Below are 20234 nucleotides of genomic sequence, written 5' to 3' on the forward strand. Positions count from 1 at the left end.
TTTTGGAGAAATTATAACAAAAAAAATAAATAAATAATAATATTTGTGTAAAAAAAAAAAAGTAACATTTTTTTCAAAATTATCAAGAGTAATCGAAAAAACCACTTGAAGTGGCATTTCCCCTAAAAAACGCCACTTCAAGGGGTGTGAAGTGGCGTTTTTTTATATATCCGTTGGCTCCCTCTTTTTGAAATGGGAAAAATGCCACTTGAAGTGGCATTTTTTATATTTAAAAATATCTGTTATGGTACTTTCTATATATACACATACATTTCTCATCTCTCTAATTATTACTATTTTCTCAAAATTGTCTCACCATATGTTTTCATAATTAAATTGAATAAAAAATGTCTTCAAGTACAATTATTTGTCGATATGAAGGTTACGTTGAAGATATCATGTGTATTGGTGGAAATACATGACTTTTATTGACTTGATCACAGATTACATATTTGGAGTTACAAGCTCTCATTTTTCCGATTAGATAAAGATCTTAATATATATTAGATTAAGATATTGATTTAGATGATATGATATTGATCTCGATTAGATCAAGATCTTGATTAGATTAGATGATCTTGATTAGATCAAGATCTTGATCTAAATTAGATGATCTTGATCTTGATTAGATTAGATGATCTTGACTAAAGAATAAAAAGGGAAGCGATTACCTTGATCTTGACTTGAGAAGAAAAGGAGTAGGAGCAAGGATTGGAGGAAGAGGAAAGAGAAGGGGAGGAAGAAGAGGAAAAAAATGTCACTTGAAGTGGCCTTTTTCAGGGTAAAAGTATCATTTCAAGTGGCGTCTTTGATTTCTCTTAATAATTTTGAAAAAAATATTAATTTTTTGACAAATATTTGTTTTAAAAAAGAGTTGTGCTTAAATGACCTCAAGATTGTATCTCATATCGCACATCCTGATGTGAAAGTGTGCAGGAACCATCAATGCTTTTTCAATCGTATCTCAATGAAAATCATCTATGGTTACTACACACTTTCATGTCACAATGTGTAATGAGGTACAATCTTGAGATCACTTGCATCAGTCCTAAGAGAAAAAAAAAACGCCATCTGTATTCTTTCTATTTGAAGGTAAAATCCCAAAGAATAGAGAGCTGCTATTGTCACATAAATTTTTACTAATGTCACACCAATTCTTATGAAAATCATCAAAGAATTGCACAAAGTTGGTTTGACGTTAGTAAAAGTTGGTGTGTCAATAGTAACTCTCAAAGAATATTTTAGCATAAAACGCATTCTTTTGGTTGAAGCAGCCTTTCACCTGAGCATTATCTTGTTTAAATTATAATATCTTTCGGCGTTCAGTTAGGGAGATTTAAGTGCCATTCGTGTAAATATTAAGAAAGTTATGGTCGATTAAATAAAATCCATAAGATAAAAAATAGTCAAAAAAGGAATTTTTTCATCTCTACCCTGTAGATAATATCAAAGTGGATGGATTTGCTATATCCCAATGTACCATATCAAATGATACATCAGGGGTCTGTATGGGGTTGTGAACCATTGAAGAGATAATGATGGCTCTAGCTAACATCAGGACCACTGTTTTCTGTAGAGAATGGACACTTTTACATGTCCACAGAAAAAAAAATTGGTTCCATTCTCAGAGGATATTCTCTTGAGAACCAATGGTGACCTTAGATGTAGCCCCACCTAAAACAGTATGGGACCCAGTGACCATCATCATCACGTGTTGAGTCCTTCCTTCTTGCCTTTATATGAACCCAACTATCAATCACCCACTTACTGTCTCACTCTCTAGTCTCTACCTCTGTAAAAGATGTTTTCTTGTTTTTCTTCATCTTCTCCATTCTTCCTCATTTTGCTTCTGTTGTGTGTTAATGTAGTTTCATCAACCACAAAGATTGGAAATGGGTATCGTCTTATCTCCCTTGAAGAATCCTCCAATGGAGGCCTCATTGGTTATTTGCAAATCAAGCAGAAAACCAACACATATGGTCCTGATATTCCCCATTTACAATTCTTTGTAAAGTATGTTCTTTTCTTTTATGTATAAATATGATTCTATGTGATTTGTGATGGAGTTTTTACTAATTTTCACTTTTTATTTTTTTAGGCATGAAACCCAAGATCGATTAAGGGTCCACATAACTGATGCAGAAAATCCAAGATGGGAAGTTCCATACAATTTATTACCAAGAGAAGAACCACCTTCATTGAAGAAAACTATTGGGAAATCAAGGAAAATTCCCTTAACAGCTTCTGAGATTTCAGGACCTGAGCTCATCTTCAGCTACACTTCAAACCCATTTGGGTTTGCAGTGAAAAGGAAATCAAATGGGCAAACCCTTTTCAATTCTAGCGCTGATGAATCAGACCCATTTGGAAATTTGGTTTTTAAAGATCAATATCTTGAAATATCAACCAAATTGCCTAGTGATGCTTCATTATATGGTCTTGGGGAGAACACACAACCCCAAGGGATTAAGATTCAACCCAATGATCCGTACACTTTGTATACAACTGACATCTCTGCTATTAATCTTAATGCTGATTTATATGGATCCCATCCTGTTTATATGGATCTTAGAAATGTAGGTGGAGAGGCTTCAGCTCATGGAGTTCTGTTGTTGAATAGCAATGGAATGGATGTGTTTTACAAAGGGAGTTATTTAACTTATAAGATCATTGGGGGTGTGTTGGATTTCTATTTCTTTGCAGGTCCAACACCGTTGGCTGTTGTGGATCAGTATACCCAGTTTGTGGGTCGACCCGCTCCCATGCCTTACTGGGCTCTAGGTATGCTGTCTTTATTTTTTATTTTTTTATTTTACTTTCAAATGCTTGAGATTTATTTTTTATTTAATGAGGAATGATCTTGTAAAAAAACACTAAATTATTCTGGTTTAAATCCATAGGCATTCATGCACATTGGACCGGATTCTCTTTACTATCTGATTAATTAACATAGAATGGGTAATGGGTGAAATGGATATGATTTATTTCTTGTAATTACATTATTAAAATTACCAATCAATGAGGTTTAAAGAATTTTGGGGTGTATTTTTTTTTTTTTTTTTTGAGTAGATGATATTGGGATAGTAGGATTATTGTTGATTAGTGCTTGGGGTCCAAGGCTTTGGCCTTGTATCATGCGTCTCTTCACTTTCCTGTGTTTTCTGGTCAATCTCGACCTTCTCTTGTAAAAGAATTTTCTTTATTAAAAGAAAAAAAGGAAAGAGAGAGGTAGCCTGGTTGATTGAGATGATTTCAGGTTTATGACCATGTGAGCTGGTTGTGGATAGAAAGGCTCTTTTAATAATGTTCTTCTTGTGTTAGATGTTTTGACTGGAGTTGATGACTGATCACAATTATAAAAAAAAATAAAAATACTCTCATCTAATCCATGGTTGTAGGCATTACCGAACCACATTGATTCTTACTGTGCTCTTTCTTTTAACTTAATTGCTTCTGTGATGTGATCTAGGCCGGGGTTTTATTTTCACAATTTTAATTCAAACATCTCTATAATCTGTAGTTTATACTTTAAGATCTGTGCATATTATGCTTTCCAAACACCAAGATATTTCTCCACTCTAGAGAAAATAGAACTCCAAGCCTTTCTTCTTTCATCTTACTCAGCTTTTTGGACTCTCCAGAGGAAATTTGGCTATATTTAAACAAGGAAAAAGTAGAGATCCAATAATGGGTCGTTCCATACCGATAAAGTTATCTTTGGTTTAAAAACATAACACGGAAGTGGACCACCAGCTTTTCTCTTCCTCCTCCTTTTTTATTTTTACTTTTTTCGACATAAATTTTATTGAGAGAAAAGAATTAAAGATTTCTTATCCTGATATACTGCTAAAGTTATCTTAGGTTTTCTATAACATGTAAGTGGACCATCGGCTTTGGTCTTATTCTTCTTCAATATCCCCCCCCTTCCTTTTTTTTAAATAAACTTTATTTACAGATAAAGAAAAGATACAAAATCCCTGTTGAGAAGACTTGCCAAGTCTTGAATACAAAAAAGTATAGTAACCTAACATGTTCCCAACAAAATCCATCTAAAAACAAAATCCTCAAAAAAGACTGCTTGATCATTTAATAGACAGTTTAATGGAAGTTGTTGGATAAGGGTCCACCTTGAAAACTCCTCATACATGCAGGTGTCAATGTCCACTCCATCAAGTGGGCCAATTGTCCAACAACTCCCGTTTCCCCTTTCTATGAGCAATCAATATGCCATGTTCTTACATGTTCTTAGGTTTAAATGATTATCACTGGATTATTTCCATCTTACTGGATCTTAGCATTTAATTCTAACAATTGTACAAGGGAAAGAAGCATACCTGATATTATCACTTCGTATTTGTTAATTTAAGGGAGTTGATGCTCCGAAAGAGCATCAACGGTACACTCCTCTCTATGCCTCATGTCGTATATATAGCCATATGGGCATCTTTTAGATCAAATTTTCAGTTAATGGGGTGGAAGTACAAGTTGATGATAGTAAGGAAGCCTACTTACCATTTCATTTTACAGGATTTCACCAATGCAGATGGGGTTACAAGAATGTATCGGTAGTTGAAGCTGTTGTTGAGAACTACAAGAAGGCAAAGATCCCTCTCGATGTGATTTGGACCGATGACGATCACATGGATGCAGCCAAGGACTTCACTCTTGACCCCATTAACTTCCCTCGTCCAAAGCTCTTGGCATTGCTCGAGAAAGTCCATTCACGAGGGATGAAATACATTGTCCTCATTGACCCCGGCATTGGTGTTAATTCTTCTTATGGTGTATATCAACGAGGCATGGCTTCTGACGTGTTCATCAAGCATAACGGCAAGCCCTACCTAGCTCAGGTTTGGCCCGGGCCTGTTTACTTCCCAGACTTTCTAAATCCGAAAACTGTATCATGGTGGGTCGATGAAATCAAACGGTTCCATCAACTTGTACCCGTTGACGGTCTTTGGGTCGATATGAACGAAGCATCAAATTTCTGCTCCGGAGAATGCCAAATTCCGAAGAACCGTCCATGTCCTGGCCCTGGACCCGGTTGGATTTGTTGCTTGGATTGTAAGAACATAACAACAACCAGATGGGATGATCCACCTTACAAGATCAATGCTTCGGGGTTACAAGTGCCAATAGGTTTCAAAACTATAGCCACCAGTGCTGTTCACTACAATGGAGTCTTGGAGTACAATGCACATAGTCTCTATGGTTTCTCACATGCCGTTGCGACTCATAAGGCTCTTCTAGGGCTTGAGGGAAAGCGACCATTTGTGCTGACACGTTCAACCTTTGTTGGGTCGGGTAAATATGCTGCACATTGGACGGGTGACAATCAGGGTACATGGGAAAACCTTAGGTACTCGATCTCCACGATGCTCAATTTTGGTATATTCGGGATTCCGATGGTTGGTTCGGATATATGTGGGTTTTACCCTCAACCCACCGAAGAACTCTGTAACCGTTGGATTGAGCTCGGTGCATTCTACCCTTTCTCAAGAGACCATGCAAACTTCTACTCCCCAAGTCAAGAGCTCTATGTCTGGGACTCTGTTGCTGAGTCAGCTCGAAATGCACTTGGTATGCGGTACAAGATCCTCCCTTTCTTGTACACCCTTAACTATGAGGCTCACATTAGTGGAGCACCGATTGCTAGGCCACTTTTCTTCACATTTACAAATTTCACCAAGAGTTATGGGCTTAGCACTCAGTTCTTGCTAGGGAGTAGTGTCATGGTGTCACCTGTTCTCAAGAAGGGGACGTCGAAGGTTAAAGCATTATTTCCTCCCGGGACTTGGTACAGCTTGTTTGATTTGACGCAGACTATAGTATCTAAAGAAGGGCATTACTTCACACTTGACGCTCCATTGCACGTGATCAATGTGCATGTCTATCAGAACACCATACTCCCCATGCAACAAGGTGGGCTAACGTCCAAGGAGGCAAGAATGACACCTTTTAGCCTTGTCATCACCTTTCCTTCGGGGGCAGCAGAGGCCGAGGCGGAAGGGAAGCTTTACCTTGACGACGATGAGCTTCCTGAGATGAAGGTTGGAAATGGGTACTCCTCTCTTATTAAATTATACGCTTCAGTGAGTCAGAAAACGGTGAAAGTGTGGTCAGATGTTCAAGAGGGTAAGTTTGCTTTGGAGAAGGGTTGGATCGTTGAGAAGGTTTCGGTCTTGGGATTGGATGGAATGGGAGGAGAGGCACTTTCCATCGAGGTTGATGGAACTCCTCTTTCGGATATGTCTAATGTTGAGTTAAATGTTTTGGAGCAGAGGCACTTGGAGAAGTTGGAAGATGGAGGAGATAAAGGGAAGAGTGTGTTGGTTGAGGTTAAGGGCCTGAAATTGCCGGTAGGGAAGAATTTTGTGATGTCCTGGAAAATGGGTATTAAAGGTTGAGTGGAAACAAGGTTCTCAAGCCCTTGTTATGGATCCTTCACTAGTTTGTTCGCTCTTTATTGAACTTTTTGTTTTAGGAAATTAATGTCTTTTCATGTTGATAGAGAGGTGATGAGAAGTTGGAAGTTGGGAGATGGAACTAACTACTCATCCTTTTCCTACCGAACAAAGGGTCACCCACCAATGTTTCTCTCGTTATAGGTCTATCATTTTAGTTGGAATTTTTCTTTTTTAAGTATTTTAGAATTTGATAAGTTAAAAGAGATGTTTTATGTTTACCAATTCTCAGTTCTTTAGACTTCATTTGGCTCTTTTCTACATTCAATACAAGTGCTTCTATGGACCCATTCTTCTTTGAATCACTTTTTAATTACAAGAAAAAACAATTTGTTTCTGAATAGTATTCAGGGAACAGCTTTTTTGGGGTTCCCAACTGCTTTCAAAAGCTTCTAAGGACATTTGATGTGTTTTTTAAGTCATCAATTTGAAAAAAGACACTTTTGTCCAAATGGAAGCTTTTTTAGTTTTCTTCTAAGTGAAGCTTGAAGCGGGTTTGGGTGTGTTTTTTGCTCTGCATTTAACTTTTGGCATTGAACCGTGATAATATGACACTCTCCTCTGACAAACACCCGCATCACAAAACCGTAGATCATTTGTCTTGGGATACACAAGAAAAAGATTTATGGTTCTGCATATCCCGAGGCAAATGATCTAAGGTTCTGTGATGGGGGGCGTCATATTATAATGACTCTTTGGCATTTGTTCGGAAACGTGAGCTGAGTCTGCACCAGATGGACCTTTCGGGGTTGGGGTGGTGGGATGCTAAGGGGGGTTGGATTGGATTGCAATATTTTTGGTGGTCAATAAATAAGGTATTTAATGCAAAAAAAAAAAAAAAAAATCTATTAAAAAGAGTTTTTTTTATTTTTGTTTCTTAGACGCAAAAGTGGGTATCCCAATTCCCAACACAACAGGCCATGATAAACATTGCTTCTTAGGGTTTATTTAAGTAGCGCCAAATTTCATAGAAGGGGCCAAACTATAGTTGCATTGCACATCATCTAAGTAGAGTACAGATTGCACTTGTTCAAGCAACCTAGGAAAAATTGAAAATTTAGGCTTTTTTTAAATATCTATCATCCTATCCTCCATCCCTACTTTTTTTAAGAATTTTATATCAATGTTGAAAATAAAGAATCCATCATTTCATTAATAGGAGCAGCTCATGTAGTAGATTTTTGACCTACCCTAATAATAGTAGATCATTTGTAACTAACTAGTCAGTCCCTAAGAATGACCACTCATTTAAGTGGTAAGACCTTGTGGAGGTTGTTCCCAAGGTCTTAGGTTCAAACCCCTTCTTATACTAAATGCTAACAGCTAGCCACTAACCCCACCAAGCCCAAAAAAAAAAAAAAAAAAAAAAAAAAAAAAAAAAAAAACACTATGTCAGTCCCTAAGTTCAAGGTTAAAAGAAGGGTAATTACTTGAAAAAAAAAAATTTGCTCTAAAAATTCATCATAAATAAAATCTAAATCTTTTAGATATATCAGTTCAATCATCATACCAGATGTTGATTTAATCACATGCAGGAATATTTGAGATAATTAACTATGACACGAAATTAACAAAATCTCTAATATCTATCCAAAAACTGGACTGAACCCAGTTCCTACCCTAATCGAACCGAAACCAAGTTGGTTCAGTTTGGTTTTGGTCTTGAGAGTGTGAAACCGGACTGAAACACACTTCGTCCTAGTTGTCGCATATGCAAAATTTAAAAGTCCTAAAAGAACCATTTGAACCTGTTTACATTACACATAAAAAAAATAAAATAATGAAAGCTATGGATGTGGCATCAAGAATACATTTTATATAAACTATTAATCAATAAATTATTAATATTGAAATTATAAGTTCCCTCAGTCGTGACTGATGGGAAAAACGCTCCCACTTTTCTTCCAGAAAATTACAAGTCTACGAATTAATAAATGGGAAAAATGTCTCAAAAATATTTTCTATGGTGAAACAATGAAAATTTAGGACCTTTGTTTGAGAACCTTGGAAATGGCTTCAATGGTGGAAGGCGTTGTCCGACAACATCCTCCAATGAGTTTAGCTCCTGAATCACGCCATCTTGTTGCATAGAATTCAAACTTGTTGATGTCAAAACACTTGGAAGGCTGCCAAAAAAATAGAAAGAAAAATATTTTCGATTGACCACGAATAGAAATAAGATAGTATCTATGAAAGAGTGATCCAATAATAATCTCTAAGTTCAAGTAATGCTTCAAGAGCATTTGGTTCTAATTGTTAGCTTCTGATCCTAGATTTTGATTTTGGATTATCATAATCAGATTATAGGAACTGATTTTCAGAATCCAGCATCTCATTTTGGTTACGCTATTTCTAGAAACTGATTTTAGAATCTCATTTGAAGCTGATGGATTTTGCAAAAAACATCATTTGTATAATTTCCTAATTTTTTTCAGAAACATTTCCGGCCTTACCCGAATTAAACCAAATTGACCCCACAATGAGAAACGAAAGATAAAATTACTCTTAACTTACCAGCCATCTCTTAGCTCTGCCATCCCATACTTCACCACTATTTGGATAAACTACTATTGCTTTATCAGTTAGCTGGAAAACAGAAACAATTGCAGTTCAAGATACTAAAATGTATTTCTTATGTAAAACAATTTTCAAAAGGATAAAAAAAAAGATTACAAATAAACACTTTGATCTGATTTCAATTACTTCCAAATGATATAGAATTTAAATTCAGTTACCTCTCTAAATTTGCAGATGAGGCCTTCTATGAAATGAGGAGGTGTGCAATTTATTCCAACTATATTCACTTTGTCACTTTTGTTTATTACATCAAGGCATTCCTTGAAGCTCTCTCCTGAGGCAGCATTCTTACCATCCACAGAGCTGAAGCAAATCCAAGATGGAATTTGAATGTTTTCTTCATCAAGCAGTTCAATGCAGGCCTGTGGTAGCTCTCCCGAAATCAAAATAATAACAAATAAGGTTCGAAAAAACCATACTGTTGCCAAAATATTGATTTAAAGCTAATACAATTACAAATGCAGCACTGACTCATTACTGTGGAGCATAGGAATGTGCAGAATTTTATTTGGTTAAGGCTAGAGGATTTCATTTCTCATACAAAAATAAAGCAAATGAAGGACAAGAAATTTCCACATCCCATTTATCATCATTATTAGTAGAGAGTCAAAAGTATTATGTTTAGTCTTGCACAAAGCACGCCGGGAAATGCATTAATATTGCTTAAAGCTTAAGTTGTGACAATGCAGAGCCTCAATTATTTCATCAGAGTTTCTCATGCGGGAGTTCTAGCTGATCCTAGATGTGAGTGGATCTTTTTAGTTGAGACGATAAAACATATTTGCTTACATTCACTCAAATAAGAGCTCCATTTCTTATAAGAAACTATGAATAGATAATCTCAAAATAAAAGAGGAAGGAAAATAGAGGGCCAAAAGCAACAGAATATTGATTGGTACAAAACATAAACATAGTACAAGATGGTTGAGAAAAACAAGTCACTCTGATAAGTGTGTATCACATCAAGCTGAAAGGGATAATGATATATGAAGACACTTGCAATGATGACAAGATAAAAGGTTTAATTAATTAAGAGGATAAAGGAGAAAAAAGAATCCGTCTAAAGTAGTTTTTTCAACTTTGAAACATATATGGAACAAATAATTTAAGAACATAATCATTTTGTATCTACTGGAGACCAGAGAAATATACAAACGATAGCTGTTGGAAGAGCAAACCTGAGCTTCAAGTTTATTGGGTATGGTCTCAAAGGCTAGCAAATCTGGACCTGCTTCCACAAGGACTTGCAATCGTCGTCTATGGAAATCCTTCAGCTTATCCAAGTTCACATCCGGTCCATAACATCCACTAGAAGCATAAGAGACAAGCATGCTGCATAAGCTCAGATGCAGTTTAAAAAAAGAAAAAGAAAAAAAACAAAGAGCTGCTATTGCACCCCAACTTTTACTTACTTATCACACCCCAATTTCCTAAATTATTTCTCACACACCAATTAAAGATTAAAGCACAAACCATTACAGAGGTTTGGCTCAAATTATAATCTCAACATTATAACAATCATTCAAGCAATTTCAATAGTTGTTTACAACTATGATTGGGCTCATACAAAATCCTAAATCCAAAAAATAGAAACCTAGCCTAAAAAAAAAAAAAAAGAAGGGAGGGAACTTCTATTGGCACCCCAACTATTACTCATTCCCAACCATTGACTTATTTTCTTTATTTTTAATTGGAGTGTAATAAGTAAAAGTTGGGGAGCCAATAGCAGTTCTAGAAGAAAGTTGATTTTACTGAACAGGTTGTTTGAAGTTGCTGTAAGATATGAATAACATAAATATTGTTTATGAACCCACAAGTTTGAAGAAGGGATCAACACAGACCTGTATTCAGAACCATCTGCAAGATAAGCTCCATAGCTTCCAATAGATGCTGCAACTAAAGCACGGTTATACCTATGTTCAGGAATCTTTTCCATCACATCCCAGAACTCATCACGGGCTTCAATAGCCAATTTGACGCTTTTTTGTAGTAATGTTTCCCCTTCTTTAATAGATAGACCTCTGGATAAAAATCCTGGAATCGTTGCCTGCGAAATCAGAACAAAGGTTTGGCAATGTGAAATTCCCAGTAAAACTATTACATGCCAAGTCCAAATTGAAATTATTGTCATGAGATTTTTTTAGTTTACAATTAGTGGTGGCAAATACATTTCTCAAGAATTTACCAAAAAAAAAAAACATTAGTATTCCATTTGGTAAAGACCCTCAAACAAAATCAAGTAAACACAACTTGAATGATTCAAAGACTGACAGAAGAATCCAGAAAATTTGTAGAACAAAGATCATAATCAAAGGACTATCACAAAAATTTGGGGTGAGCTGAACAAGTCTTGTTTCTCTATTCAATTTGGTCTAGTTGTAGAACAATAGACGATGTCCTTGTCTATGGCCTCTATTGGACCCTGATAAGAACCTAACCAATACATTATAATTGTACTTTCAAATATCATTGCTATAGAACAATGAACATTCAAGAAAGATAAGCGCAAATTCTTGAGTGCATCAACTCAATGATCACTAGTAATTGCTAATCATGTTTAATGTATGAATGAATATGCGTATATTTTGAGATTAAGTAGGTACCTGATATGATGAAGTTACTAATATATCCGCACCAGCCTCGAGATATTCCAAGTGAACCTAGCAATAAATGAATAAAAATAGAAATAAAGTTTGAATTTGATCAATAACATAACAAAGTACAAATAAAATCATATAATGTTGGGATGGCAAGTCGTTAGAATTGTAAAAAGAGAATGCATTTGAATAGCTTCAACTAAATAAACAAGAACAGATAATAATGTTTAAGAAGCAAATCTATTTGTACATTATTTCCACCCATAACTTCCTCCCCAATTCATAAAATTATGTGTAGCATACGCACACGCACACGCACACGCACACGAAGGTTTAATATTAGTTTTGAAAGGAATTGTGATGATATAATAGAAAGAGGGTTTATAATAAGAGGTGGGATAAGGATTAATGGGCAAGGAATGGATTGATGGAGAAATAAGTTTACCATAGTTGATTTGTTATAATAATATAAAAAAAGTTATATAATGAGAGAGAGAGAGAGAGAGAGAGAGAGAGAGAGAAGAGAAGCAGACCCTTTTGATGAGGTCAGGGTCTTTGATCAAGCAAATAGCGCTCCAAAGAGGATCAGAGATGGAGGCACCGTGCCTTTCAAGCTGTGTAGCGAACCCTCCGTCAACGATGGCGCACCCTCCTCCATCCTTCTTTATTAGGTCCTCCAACAAACTCATCTCTCTCTCTCTCTCTCTCAAGTCAAAACTCTAAACAGGAGAGGGGAGGAGAGGAAGTGGAACTTAAAACAGAAATAGAATGTGGAAGACCAAGAGAACGCGACAGTGCAGCTGGCGCCAAATGTGAATGCGGACAAATTATGATTCAGCTTCACTTCAAACTTCAAATTGTTGATAGATAGAGATATATATATATATATATCCCCACTCCCACTCCCACTCCACGTTTTGCTCAATTTTTGTAAAAGTCTCCCCTATCTATCTATCTAATGTTCTCAATCTCAGTCTTCTCTTTTTAACTAATGTAAAATAACCTTAATGCCCCTCATCTTTCATAAGTTTAATTAGCATAATGATCAAAAATATCCCCCCACCCCTAAATGATTTCACGAGAGAAATATCCAAAGTTTCTGGTCAATGTCCTTAAAAACCTAAGTTGTACCAAACACCTTACCACCTCCGAAAGTGATTCTAGGCCTCACAAGCACTGCTCATGTATAACACTGTCATTAAACTTATAAATAAATAAAAATAAAAAATAAAAAGAAAATGCTCAACTGATTCTCACATTGCTGATGTGGATGTATATATATACCAATCATAGATGTTTTTCATCAAGGTACGAGTGAAAAACATCTATGGTTATGTGTGCACCTCCACATCAACAATATGAGAATCGATGTCAATTTTAATGTTGCTTAAACCCCCTAAAGAAAAGAAAAAAAGTCATGTTGGGGTGATACAAATGGAGACACAAAGGTGACATAATGATGTAGTGTCATGCACATTACCATAGATGCTTTCCCCGAGATACAAGTAAAAAGCATCTACGGCTATGTGTGCGCCACCAAATCATTTTTGTCACCTTTGTGTCTCTGTTTGTTTCATGCCAGTATTTTCTATAATAAAAAAAAAATGTCATGTTGAAGAGCAATACATACATTTTAAGAATTTATTTGAGACATGCTTGAGTAACATTGAAATTAACATCATTTCACACGTTGGTGTGTATAAAACAAATAGATACTTTTCATTTGTATCTCGATGAAATTCATTTGTAGTTTTGTATGTATATCCACATCAACAATGTTTGAACCAATGTTAATTTCAATGTTACTTGAGCATTTTAAAATTTCTTTCCACACCAAAACTACTCTCAAGTTTTTTGTTACCAAAAATACCCTCAAATGTTTATTCCCAAAGTGTATTTAATGTACTTTTAACACGTCAATAGAACTTGGGAAAAAAAAAATCAATATCAATTATAGAAGTGATTCCGTTATAATAGCACTTTTGTTGAAACCAGAGCTTCCACAAAATGAGTCCTTAATCACTCCTACTTCCTCAGGATTTCCATATTCAAAATTGCGTTGTGAAGGCCATAGATATTTGCCACAAGCCACCAATTTGTGAGCTACCATTTTCACATGTAATTTTCTATTGTTTGGTGTTTGACATATCACCTTTCGATCAATGCTTTAAAAATAGAATTAAACTGGCGGCCCAACCACATCATGTTATCAAATTGTTTCGATTCCAAACAATATAAATGCACTTTAAGGTTATTATTATTGTTACATATAAAATGTAAATCGGTCCAACCTAAATTGAATCAGGGTTCAGCCGCAGTTGGACGAAAGTTTGACATATTTTCAGTCCAATTTATTCTCATTTTTCAAAACATTGCTTCCAAGTGGTTGGAGTCTTGACTTTGCGTGCCTCGTTGTCTAATCTTCCCAAATTGTTTCTTCAATTAAAGGGAAAAAAAAATACAAACTTTCAAATCAAACTTTAAAAGAAGGTTGGTGAGGTTGGTGGATGTAGATAACTTAATCTTTGACCATCAACCTACCCACCAAACCCATCTCATGAAAATGCTCCAAATGCCTTAAAATACCACCTGGCACATTTATTAGGGGTCTCTATCGATACCATCTTTGTCTTACTGGATCTTTTCATTGAACGTCATCTATGCCAATCTGATTCGAGCTTATAATGGACGTGCGTGAAATAGATGTGTGATTAATTAGCTATTGATTTAAATACATAATATTGTGACATCAAATTCATGTAACTCAAAGATATATATAGTTGTAAGAACCAATTGATATGTTAATAAGATTACAGCCATGTACATCTTTGGCAATTAGTTTGGAGTATAAAATCTTGTGAGAAGGTCATGGTGGTTGGATGCCATGTCTTTCTATAATGCTATAAGTTTTGTATATACGTGGGCTTTGAAATCTTTGCGAATGTTTGAGTTCATCTACATGGGTTTAGGAGTCGTCACCATTCAATTAAAATGTGAATGAACATTATAAAAGATTTTTAAAATTTTGTTTTCTTGATTTGTAGTAACTCACATATCCAAAAGATAATGAAAAATGATCTATCAAGAAAATAAGGTAAGGAGGTTTGATTGAGGAACAAGGAAGGTGTTATGCATCTTGTCCCTCTCATCCTAAGATGGTTACCAATAGTTGACCATAGGTGAATATTATAAAACTCTTTTTGATTTTTTTTTAAAATAGGAGTTATAGAGAGAAATTAAGAAAAATCGACTATAGTCTAATTTTGAAAAATGAGCATATTAAGACAATGAACAAATTAAGAATGAAAGAGGGTATTTGTTGAAATATTTTGTGAGTCTATGATTTTAGTGGGAATCCACATGAATTTTACCTTCTTGGATTTTAAGGCTCTTTTAGAGGATTATGTACTTACTTGAGAGCATTTTTTTTGTTGGTTTAAGTGTCCATGAGTTGGACACTGACATGGAAAGAATAGGGACCTTATACATGAATTGTGTCTTCTTTGAGATTGTTTTTTTGTTAGCTTAGAGAGTTAAGTGTAGATCTAAGTAGATCCTTACCTTTGACCCTTAACTATTTTAGAGAAAACATAGTATGGTGTATGTACATATTGTGTATGCATGTAATGGATTTAGCAAGAGAAGATTACCCCCAAGGTGGAATTACTTTCTAACTCTTAAGCCATTAGGAAAGAAAATAGAAAATCTTTATTATAGGAATTTAAATTGTAAGGAAGTAAATAGTATTTATACTAGGAATTTAAAGCTTGCTAAGAAAGTAAATAAACAAGAAGCAATTACTCTAATGTTTTTGAGAGCTTATTGAGGATTTATAGGAGGAAATTTTACTCTCTACCTCAACGTCTAACTAAAGTAAACTAAGATCTACATGGCTAAAAATAAAAAAAATTTAAAAGTAAACTTGCTTAAATGTAAAGAGGGGAGTAAATAGAAGAATGAGGTTTAGAGGGGGCTTATATAGGAAAATTTTAAAATTTTTAACTACACCCCACATTGGTCTCTTCTTCTTGGTTCGAATTTCTTGGGTCTTTGAGAAAGGATTTGAACAGAGTTTTGGGTAGGTTAGAGGACTTTGAGGAGAGACTTGGACATAATTTTAAATCACTTGAGCTCCTTTCCATTTGTCTTAGATGGGAGTCCTATTTATAGGATTTTAAGAGACCTTTGACGATAAATTTGTTTTAAATCCTAGAGTTCCCAATAGAGTCTTTACTCACAAGTTCTAGAGAATTCTAAAGATTGGGCAAAATTATCAAAACCTTTTGAACTTGATCAATTTACATTGAACCTTCTAGGATTGAGGATAAATTTGAGGGGCATAAGGGTAATTACTTAACTTTGGTTCTAATAAAATGAGATTAGGGTAATAATTACATTTATGTGGGGACTAATTTGACCAAGGGTTTTTGTTGGAAGAATATGGACAATTATAAGAAGACCAAAGTGGTGGGATTATTTAAAAGTTAAAAGAAGGGTAAAAGAGTAAAATGGAGGGGTTTCTTGGGGGAAAAATCATTATGATGGGGCTTTAAAGGGTAATTATCCCTAAGAAACTTAGAGTACACATAAGCTTATAACTGTCCAACAGAATTGGCCTTAAGTGAACCAAGACCTGAACAAAAATAAGCCTGGTTGTGGGTTACCTTTAGACCAGGCAAAAAGTGCTCATAGTTATAAGTCACCTTTGGCCAGGAAAAAAATATGTTTGCCAAGGTTGAGGTATGACCAGACTTAAAATTAAGTTTAGCCAAGGGTGAGGTTTGACCAGGCTTAAAATTGGAATTTGAAAATGGCTTTCAAGCCTTGTTGGTGCTTGAAAATTGGGTTTTATACACCTTGGGTCAAGTCATTTCTCGGAAGGTTTTTAGTGCTTTTGAACTCTACTTAGACAAAAATGGGGTGTCTACAGCTGTCCCTATTTGAAAGAGTTACGAGCAACAAATCACAAAGACGTAGACTGGAACTCTTTTTTGTCTGACCGAGCTCAAGCCTGCTTGCTTGTTCGCATCTTACTTTAATGATCACATATTGAATCGATTAAAACAAAGAATCGGTCCTCTCAAGCTTTGGATTTGATAGGAATTAAACATAAAATTCTAGATTTCTTGGCTCGATGTATGGCTCTCGAAGCTTTTGAAAAAAATAAGTTTCATGACACGATGTCAGACTCTTGAAACTATTTGATAAAAGAAATGATTTGAAAGTAAAAATTTCAATCTGTGTTTATTTCGATAAAAGTTGACTTTACATTTGAAGTTAAAGAAACTTTTCAAAATTGGATTTAACTTAAATATTTTTTCGATGATTGAATGTCTACAAATAAATCTTAAAGTAAAGAGAATTTTACTTGAATCTTACTCTTGAAAATGTGGCTTGGGTTTGAATGCACGCCCCCTAGGGAACCTCAAGCTTTTATCATTACATCACACCTTAGGTGGACAAGATGATATTCGATTCATCTTCGAGAATTTCTCATTTTTGAACTCTTTAACAGTTCACAAAATAGTTATAAATACATATCATTTCTTTTTTTTTATTTAAAAAAATAAGAAATTTTCTTTGAAAACAAATAAGAAATTAATATTACAGAATTGAAAATGGATATCTAGTTTCCTATCATGTAACTGTAGCCATGCGGCCTAAAATAAATAACAGAATAGAAACATAAACTACACCTCGCGTTAAAGAAAATAAATAAACATGTAATCAATATCATTATCTCTATATATCCGTTTACCAAGCTACACACAACATTACAATATAAAATGTAGACATCACTCATCGGGTGTGATTCTTACATTTTACCGTTTCATCCAATTTTTTTGCTTCTTATACTTTTGACGTTTTCAAACATATCATTCATTTTTTGATATTCAATCACTCAAATATTCATTTTCTGATATTAAATCAAATATTTTTATCAATTAAATTGAAAATTTACAAAACTTATATCAAAACGTGATCTGAGCAGTGCATATAACCCAACTAACAGAAATAACCCAGTGAAATGTCCTACCCACGTATAATTTATTATAAAATATAATTAAACACATCAAATATGCAGGTCCTGACTTGAATTTGAGATAACGAAAAGAAATCTACATTTTTAAACACATTTCAAATTTTTGTTAAAATCCTAAATGCAATTTTAAAATCTACGATTACTAATAGAAATTAAGAGTTCATACCAATCTCTGTGCGGTAGAATTGAAGTATATGCACGAAAATCGAGATGATCAGCATAAAAATTGAGGTAAATCAGAAGTAGAGAAGGTTAATTTTTGAATCGGGCCTAGTGGTTTTGAATATCTTGATGTCGTCGTCCTTTCTTCCTTTTGCAACGGATGACGATTTAGCTTAAAAATAGATGAAATTTGAGGTTTAAAAGTCGAAACCCTCGTATCTCATATGATTGATTTTCAATGAAACAGAAAGAAAGATAAAAGAAAAAGAAAAGAAATTATGTGGCTTTTGTAGAGATCGATGTTGCAGACGTTTTTTTCCTTATTCGTCGGAAGTTGACGACAACCTGTTCGTAACGAATCTAAGGTTGAAAGTTAGAAAAAAAAATTAAATTAAAAAAAAAACTCTCAACTGGTTTTTATACGTTAAAAGAGAAGATGAATAGTGATTTTTATTTTAAAAATTATTTATATAAGTCGCGGGACGAAATCGATATTTTTAATATTATTTCGTTTGACGATAACTTAACCGTTCAAATTCCAAAAGTGATGAGTAGATACTCTATTTTATATAATTTATCGTTTTGGATCTAATGACATCTTTAGATTCTATAATTCTATCTCTAACAAAAATTTACTTTTTTGGCCCGATGAGACTCTAAAATTGACGTTTGTTTATATTTTTGACGATAATTCATCTTTTTGGACTCCAAAATGATAAGTAAATTATCCATTTTCTATAATTTTTCGTTACGAATCCAATGGTGTGATTAAATTTTAAAAATTCTTTCTTTAGCAAAAAGTCATTATTTTAGCTTGGTCCGATTAAAAAATTGAGGAGTTTGTAACTTTTCCGTTCGAACTCACATTGAGTGTGCTTATAGGCTAAAGTATATTTTCTAACTATTTTGAATACAATGGTGAAGTCAGATTTCATTAAAAATGACTAAAATAAAATCTTAAAGTTTTATCTTAAGTCTCACTTTTAGAATTTTCTCAAAATTCTACTATTTATTTTTCTAGAGATACGAATAAAACTTGAGATTTTACAAAAACAGTTAAGAACTGTTTAGTCGTAAGAACATAGTAATCATGTGTGAATTTCTTAATGTTTTCTATGCAAGTCCGTAATGTATGTTAAAATAGATACAAAACTCCCAAAAGTTTGCATCGTCATGGAGTTTAGGAGAGAACCATGGATCCCGTGCGTTCGATGTGATAATTACGATTATTCTCCCGAGCGTTGTCCGAGTATTTCCATGCTTCGTGCTACGCATGCCAATATGCATCATTATCAAAACTTTTATTAAATGTCGACATCTAGTTCGTTCGACCAATCATATCACAAAGATAATTAGTTTATCTTGGATACCATATCTTGTTAGAATGAGTTCACTCAGGATAGTCACTTTGATAATCATGAGGATTTTTATATACACGACACCTCGATGATGGATCCCACCATAATTTCCTAATAATCCTATGATTCTCAACAATTTTTATATTATAGAGCTGTAAAGCCTGAGTCAATATCTATTCACTTATATTTGTCCTCTCTTCTATCTTTTTCATTAGAGTCATTGATAACGAAGTTGTCAAATCAACAATAACAGTTCATCCAACAACAACTCCATCAACAATAACAAGGCAGTAGTCAAATCTTAGTCAGTATAGGAGCTCAATTGAATCACTTAGTGTTATCTTTAGAAGAAGGAAAATTTGATAAATTTAAAAATGAGGATATCTCAATCCTATAAAATCTACCATTCTTTCAAAATAACCTTAGGGACCAATTCCATTCTTTTGAGGAATTCGATGTGTAGACACCCTAAGTTGAACGGGCCCATACTCGAAAGGTCTCAAAAATACAGATTTTTCAATAAAAATTGTCAACGGGTCTCAAAAGCCCAAATCAATCGAAATATGATATTTTGATCGAATCAAGGCCCTTAAGACCCCCTAAGGGTCTAGGGGGCCCACCAAAAGGACTCGGCCTACCTTACGCTTTCCCAATATTTGCCGTGCCATTCCTAAAATAAAAAATGACGAATTCTCAATGAAATTATTCGATGGGCCTAAAAAGCTTGATTTGCCAACACATGGCATTTCGATCAATCCAATAATTCCAAAAATTCCTAAAAAGATAAAAAATGTAAAATGAGACTTGGGATCATCTCCACCTTCCTTACCTTTCACCGCTCCTAATTTGAAGAAATTCTAAGCCCGCCTAAGGCCCATAAACCCTCAACACTCACAAATTACATTTCTCACCTTATCCTCTAACCTAAATCCAATCCCACACCACCTAAAACCTAAAACATACCCACCCTCAAAAATTCAATCCAAAACAAACCTTAGTCAATCCAATAACCCAAAAACCATTCCATGACCCA

General features: G+C 34.6%; 2 protein-coding genes across 3 annotated transcripts; one reads left to right on the forward strand and one right to left on the reverse strand.

The window, feature by feature from the left end:
- The first annotated feature begins 1756 nt into the window (after positions 1-1756).
- Positions 1757-6752, forward strand: LOC147401528 (alpha-xylosidase 1-like). The gene is made up of 3 exons (XM_086442835.1): positions 1757-2013; positions 2099-2781; positions 4528-6752. The coding sequence occupies exons 1-3, from the start codon at positions 1802-1804 to the stop codon at positions 6405-6407; spliced, it is 2775 nt and encodes a 924-aa protein (XP_086298961.1). The 5' UTR covers positions 1757-1801; the 3' UTR covers positions 6408-6752.
- Positions 6753-8250: 1498 nt separating this feature from the next.
- Positions 8251-12517, reverse strand: LOC147401529 (homocysteine S-methyltransferase 1-like). 2 transcript variants are annotated; one of them, XM_086442836.1, is made up of 7 exons: positions 12172-12517; positions 11645-11701; positions 10856-11088; positions 10220-10349; positions 9200-9403; positions 8979-9050; positions 8251-8590 (listed from the first exon to the last, which is right to left on the reverse strand). In XM_086442836.1, exons 1-7 carry the CDS (start codon positions 12325-12327, stop codon positions 8447-8449), a joined length of 996 nt encoding a protein of 331 aa, XP_086298962.1. In that variant the 5' UTR covers positions 12328-12517; the 3' UTR covers positions 8251-8446. The 2 variants fall into 2 exon arrangements, with proteins under 2 accessions (XP_086298962.1, XP_086298963.1); XM_086442837.1 differs by having other exon boundaries at positions 8258-8590; positions 10883-11088; positions 12172-12514.
- Positions 12518-20234: the final 7717 nt, after the last annotated feature.

The sequence above is a fragment of the Akebia trifoliata genome, chromosome 5 (assembly GCF_017979445.1).
Source record: "Akebia trifoliata isolate Shusen 1 chromosome 5, ASM1797944v1, whole genome shotgun sequence".
Taxonomy (NCBI): Eukaryota; Viridiplantae; Streptophyta; class Magnoliopsida; order Ranunculales; family Lardizabalaceae; genus Akebia; species Akebia trifoliata.

Coding starts and splice junctions, on each gene's coding strand:
- LOC147401528 (XM_086442835.1), top strand. CDS start 1,802: ATGTTTTCTTGTTTTTCTTCATCTTCTCCATTCTTCCTCATTTTGCTT. Junction 2,014..2,098: donor CATTTACAATTCTTTGTAAA/GTATGTTCTTTT, acceptor TTATTTTTTTAG/GCATGAAACCCAAGATCGAT. Junction 2,782..4,527: donor CATGCCTTACTGGGCTCTAG/GTATGCTGTCTT, acceptor TTCATTTTACAG/GATTTCACCAATGCAGATGG.
- LOC147401529 (XM_086442836.1), bottom strand. CDS start 12,327: ATGAGTTTGTTGGAGGACCTAATAAAGAAGGATGGAGGAGGGTGCGCC. Junction 9,404..10,219: donor CCAATAAACTTGAAGCTCAG/GTTTGCTCTTCC, acceptor GAGCTACCACAG/GCCTGCATTGAACTGCTTGA. Junction 8,591..8,978: donor GCAGAGCTAAGAGATGGCTG/GTAAGTTAAGAG, acceptor TTTTTTTGGCAG/CCTTCCAAGTGTTTTGACAT.